This window comes from Merops nubicus, unplaced genomic scaffold (assembly GCF_000691845.1).
Source record: "Merops nubicus isolate BGI_N331 unplaced genomic scaffold, ASM69184v1 scaffold48951, whole genome shotgun sequence".
NCBI classification, from domain to species: domain Eukaryota; kingdom Metazoa; phylum Chordata; class Aves; order Coraciiformes; family Meropidae; genus Merops; species Merops nubicus.
This window is the reverse complement of record NW_008588597.1, coordinates 10,854-16,634: the sequence shown is the minus strand read 5'-3', so window position 1 is coordinate 16,634 and position 5,781 is coordinate 10,854. Positions and strand designations below refer to the sequence as shown.

At 39.7% G+C, this 5,781-nt stretch overlaps 1 protein-coding gene across 1 annotated transcript; it reads right to left on the bottom strand.

The window, feature by feature from the left end:
- Positions 1-155: 155 nt before the first annotated feature.
- On the bottom strand, positions 156-5,350 carry ZC3H12B (zinc finger CCCH-type containing 12B). Its single transcript, XM_008949298.1, has 5 exons — positions 4,740-5,350; positions 3,291-3,430; positions 2,332-2,566; positions 2,143-2,249; positions 156-1,576 (listed from the first exon to the last, which is right to left on the bottom strand). Exons 1-5 carry the CDS (start codon positions 5,348-5,350, stop codon positions 156-158), a joined length of 2,514 nt encoding a protein of 837 aa, XP_008947546.1.
- Positions 5,351-5,781: the final 431 nt, after the last annotated feature.

The following is a 5,781-nucleotide window of genomic DNA, read 5'->3' as shown; positions in this document are numbered from 1 at the left end:
ATATATATATATATATATGATTGCTGCTGTGTACAGAATTTTATATTATCTTTGAAAATATTTACAATAGATTGGCCCCTTCCTTCCTCATTTAAGTTTTCTGCCAGGTTCTATATGCTGTACAGTCCCGTTTATCCAAAAGAGGCTGTAACACTTTAACGCCCTGTTCTTAATTTGGCAACAATCATAGCTGCCAGCTGCTGTGCATCTGTCATGTGGGGATTCTTTTCCATCACAGAAAGGACAATGCTCGGAGGGAAGATATTGCAGAGGTTCTTGTATGTTTGATACTGATGTTCTGGGATGATATGGGGTTCCCGTGGTTCACCACATATCCCAATCCAGGGATTCCTCCAGAGTTGCTCCATCTTCTCAGGCATGCTTCTTACCATTACAGGTTCGTAACACGGCTGCATGAGGTTGTTGCTCAGCGGATACGAGTGGTAAGTGTAAGAGTCTGATGCACATGGTAGTGGATCCCAACTAGCATGCTGTTCTCGACAGAGAGGTGGCCTTCTCTGCCTCGTAGGGTTACTTTCATAAAGCCGTGAGTCAGAAATACTGTCCATTCTTGTCATGACCAAGGCACGGCTTGGCTGTGCAGTTGATGGATGAACATTCTGAGGCACAGGGTATTCTCCTGGACAACTGGACCGTGCTCCAACAACTGGATGCTGGGCATGTAGGCCTAAGTGGGAAACTGACTGTTTGCGAAGGGATTGTTTAGGCTCTTCAGTTCCATAACTCTGAACTCTATTTAAGGCTTCATGGTAACCATGGGAAAAAGGCTGAAGACGATTTTGCGATGGCAGTCTGTGGATCTTCACATTGTCTTCTGGACTGGCATCTGCTACACCCAGATACAAGTCATTGTAAGAGGAATAAGAATCATTACTTGTATGGCTTAAGCAATTCTCAGGACAGGGGCTTGAGTTTCTAGAATACATCCCCTGGTCCATATCAGCCCCGTAATAATCTGTGTTACGGATACTATTTATGCTTAAGTTGGAGAAATCACTGAGTAAGGAATAATAGCCATGGTCCCCCAATGATTCATATTTGGGATACTGGTCAGTATAACTAACTGAGGTGCCATGGCTATTGGTGACTAGTATAGGAGGATATTGCACACTGGACATATGTTCCAGTGAGGACTTCTGATGCATGAACTGTGAGGAACCTGGCACCGGACTGCTTGCAGAACGAGTATTTAATGCACCAGCTGCATGGCTTTTTGGTGGAGGGAGCGTTGGCACACTTAATGCAGAAACCAGAGATGGGACAGAGCTGGCCTCGGACTTCCGGGCTACTGATAACTTTTCCTCAGGCTCCACAGCTACTGATCTAATGCTTGGATCTGACTGACGTTTTGGGGCAATGCGTTTCACTTCAGAACTGATTTCTCCTTTGGAGCTGGATGGCCCTGTGCCGCATTTGGCTAAGGCTCCCTCACTCATAGTTTTCACAGCAGACAATTTGGCACTTATTCGAAGCTCATCCGCTACTGACCTTTGAGGCTGGTTTGCCCGTTCTGGGTGGTAATATTTACATTTGTGCCCATAGGTGCATTTTTTACCTGGAAGAAAAGTGTTTTCAGGTTAAATAAACAAAACACAAATCAATGCCACCAGGTGCTATATTTTTTTCTTTGTACCTTTCATCACTTCTCAATAGTAGTCTTTTCTGTATTAACTCCCTAAAGAGTAATTATGTATTTTCCATATATAGGCAGTCATGGACTCTGCCCCTGTATCAACATATATCAAGAGCAAGACACACTGCTTCTCTTCCTACCAGCTCATGATGTCACTGTGGACAATATACTCAATGTTATGTAAAACAAAACAGCTCTTACACCATTTGTATAGTTAGGAATCTCCTTCCTTGAAGACAAACCAGAAGAAAACAGCAAAAGGCTGTGTTATACACAAGGCATATGTGGTAATCCTTCATTTTCTGCTATGTTTTTTCTATTAATAGAGGTATGAAGGGTATAAACATGGATATACATCTAGTGCATGGATGGCAACATGAAAAATTGCTTTTTTTTTTTTGTTTTTCTCCAGTAATGACAAGATGTTAGTTAATTGCTTGCTTCACCTGCCTTTGAATACAACAAATCAGTCTGACTTGGGCACTTACCATAAGGACACGGTTGTTTCTTATGTTCAGGAATAACGGGCCTTTTCCGTAAGAAATTTTCAAGGCTTGGACCATGGCGTCCTAAAGGATCATCAGGAGGCATAAATCTAAGAAAGAAATGAAATATTAATTTAAGTTTTTACTGAGGATGCTGAATTATCAAATTCCCTTACTTTAAGAAAAACATACTTGTCATTCACGAAAGAATACATGAGCAGCCGCTCCTCTATGAACTTCTTCCATTCGGGTTTTTCATTTTGAAGATCCCGATAGTTGTCGTTTGACACAATGATGCCATCTGAGTCAAAGGCAAGTTTTACAATGAATCGATCGTCATAGCAAACTACTCTTCTTCCCTGAACTCTTCGAGATGGGGTGAAAACAAGAATTTTTTCTTTCTCCAGTTTGCGTAAGATTTCTTGATCTGTAAAATAATTTTAGTTGAGCAGCTTCTTAAGAAGTTTTAAAAGAAAGAAAAGCAGCCTTTAAAATATGAAACTTCTTGCTCTCTTTTCTGAAAAGGTATTTTCTGACTATGCTCATATACAGTCCCCGTTACTGATAAAAAAACACATAAATGCAGAGTGCCATTTTATTTCCAAGGTTTCAAAACACTGGGTAACTAGTCGATACTTAAGGTTCTTAATCCCTCCGTTCCTCTGTAAACAACCGTGTGCCTTTACTCCACCTTCCTGCACATGCCAAGAACTCCACTGTTACTGTATTACAGCAGCCTTCTTGTTAGCCTAGAGTAAAATGCAAGTACTTTCTATGGGTCAGAACACATGCTGCCTCCTCAGTGTTCAAGATGATCCTACTAAATAAGAACCTGCCACTACTGGTTTTTAGTTCCTATACACTTAACAATGTTTGCTACTGTGTAAATTAGAAATACTAGTTGTCAAAAGTGTTGAAATGATCATTACAAAACCGCAGTATCATCTACAGGTGCATATACTTAAATGCTTATTTCCTCACTAGTGAAATTGTTTTCAAATACTTCAGTGCAGGATGGTTGTGCAACACCACATCACAGCCCAGTATGTAGTACCCGTCAGAAATATTACACATTTGTGTCTTAATGCAATACTTTTTTTTTTTTTTTCCTTTTTAACCAAAAAGGGTCAAAGAAATTCTTGATCTGTTACCTGTAATTGGTGCATCAGGTCGAGACTGTTCTTTTCTCCATGCAGGTACAAACACAGTGATATCTTTATGTCCTTTTTCCAGAAACCAATCAACAGCTAGCTGAATTCCCCGACAGGAAAATCCTTCTTTATTCCCATGGCTGAAGAACATGCAGAAGATTTAGAATCAGCAAGGTCAAAGTTACATTTAGGTTTTAGTTTTTGTTGTTATGGTGGTGGGTTTGTGGTTGTGTTGTTTTTTGGTTTTTTTTTTTCCCTCTCTCTTCTAAAGCTGCCATGGTCTAAGGTAAGCTCAATTTGTTGGGTAAAGTGATATTTTTCATTAGGTCAACTAAAGAAAAAGGGGAAAAACTTCACATTTATTTGTTTACACTTTAGGGATAGTGAAATGTGTGAAAAGTGTACATACATACACTTGCCCCCAGTTGCTGCCACATTACAATCAAGAGTAACTCAAGCTGTACAGAGATCGGTACATTCAACAGGCACAGATAAAAAGGGAAAAGAAAAAAAAATGTTAAACCAAATATTGGTGATGTTTCTTTATAGAAACCTCTTTTGGATTGGTGTAACCACAACTTGGCTCCAGAAAATCCTGTGTGTAAAATATTCTTACAGGATTTGGGGTGTTTTTGTTAAGTTTCAAAACTCAGAGTATACATCTATAAAAATCTGAATGTTTTTAATACATTGGGGGAAAAAAAAACAAAAACAAAACAGATCACAAAGTCTTTCAGAGTAGAAAGCTGATACTAGAGGAAATCTGTTGTGCAAACACTACCTGAAGAAATCTTGGTATCGCTGATCACTAAGCAAACTGTTGAATGAACTCCCTCATAGGAAATCATACTTTCTCAATGATAAAACAAAATGCTGGCTAGCTGAACTGTGTACCCTATAGAGAGAAGTGAAAGTGGCATGGGACAGGTATCTATCTCCTGAAGTAGTGTTGACCCAAGCAGCTGAGTGCATGTGTGTACATGTGTGTCTGAAATTAGCAGCACTGAGCAGGCTTGATCAGCAGGAGCTCAAATACCCTGAAGTCCATTGTCTATCATCAGCATACACTGCCTGTCATTTTAGAAAGAACCAAGTTTTCCTCCCCTATTTGGTTGCCTCTGGACATTAAAGAAAAATAATTTTCAGTTTTGTTCAAGGGCTTTAAAAAAATTAAACCCATCCACAAACCACACTATGGCTATATAGCTAGGAAGATTTGAGGGAAGACCTTGGCTTGAAGAGGGAGAGATGGGAATTGGAATATGCATTACCTATAAAAGAGTAACAGCATAACTAAAAGTCTGGATTAAAGAATCCATAAAAAAAAGATATATTATCAGTAAATATACTATACAACCTAAAGTGACTTTGCCATCGATAGTAATTTTTCTCATAAATATTTTAGTGATTTTTTTTTTTTTCAAATGTTGTGACAGGGGGAGGACCCACCTCATAGCCACATTACTTCCATCAATTACAATTGGCCTCAAGTTATCACTGTTATCCACAACTTCATCTTCAAGTGACAATTCAGGGCTTGCTATTTCCTTTGGGCAAGGGCCTCTTGGCACCAGAGTACTAGTGGTACTACTGGCACTGCTTTGTCCCTCCGATTCACTTTTGTTTCCAAGTCTTACAAGCTCTGCCAGAATATCATTGATGAGTGCATCAGCTCCCAGTTTATTCAGTACAGCCTGGATCTGATCTCCTGCATACCCAAGCTTTAAAGCAAAATCCATTTTAGCTTGGTATTCCTTGTCCAGGTTTGTTTTGCATTCCTCTAGCTTCAAGTCTTGTGTGATGCTGCTCTGCGAAAAACTTGGGCGATCCAAGCAAGGGGACCGGCAGAGTGGCCGATGTGGTTTACTGGAAACCTCCTTTTCTCTCCACTCAGTATTGCTGCAACTGCTTCTGAAGTATGGTTGCTCAGGTTCACTTTCTGAGCTCGTCCATTCCTCAGATTCAGCACTGCATTCCCCAGCCTCTTGTTCCACATTTCTGTCTTCTCTGGAGTACCTATTCTCCATTTTCAGCTTCCCTACCATAGACCAGGCCGTCATCACGTTCAGCTTCCAGCCAGAGAGCTCAGTTCTCTTTCATTTCCAAAGCCATCTGGAATTCGTACTCAATTGCATCATGCTGGCCAATTAAAAGTTTACACGAGGCAGGAGTTCATTTCCTTTGCTTTCTATGTTCTGGCATAAACAACACCAACATGAAGTTCCTTCAAAAAAACAAAACCAAATTAGCTTTTGGCAAATTCTGCAAAATGACTTTGTTTACAAGTCAGTAGAGGTCCATAGTCATTCACATTTCTGTGTAAAAATTGATCATAATAAAGCATAAATCATAATTATGTTGTCTCTTTAATCACAAATTAACCTCTTTCCCAACCCCTAGATACTCTGCTTATAAAAATAAAACAAACAAACAAAAAAATTACACTTCCCACAGTATAAGCTTACAGCTGGAATGGAGTATCTCAGTAATA

Coding starts and splice junctions, on each gene's coding strand:
- ZC3H12B (XM_008949298.1), bottom strand. CDS start 5,350: ATGACGGCCTGGTCTATGGTAGGGAAGCTGAAAATGGAGAATAGGTAC. Junction 3,431..4,739: donor GGAAGTAATGTGGCTATGAG/GTGGGTCCTCCC, acceptor CATGTTCTTCAG/CCATGGGAATAAAGAAGGAT. Junction 1,577..2,142: donor GAAACAACCGTGTCCTTATG/GTAAGTGCCCAA, acceptor CTTTTCTTCCAG/GTAAAAAATGCACCTATGGG.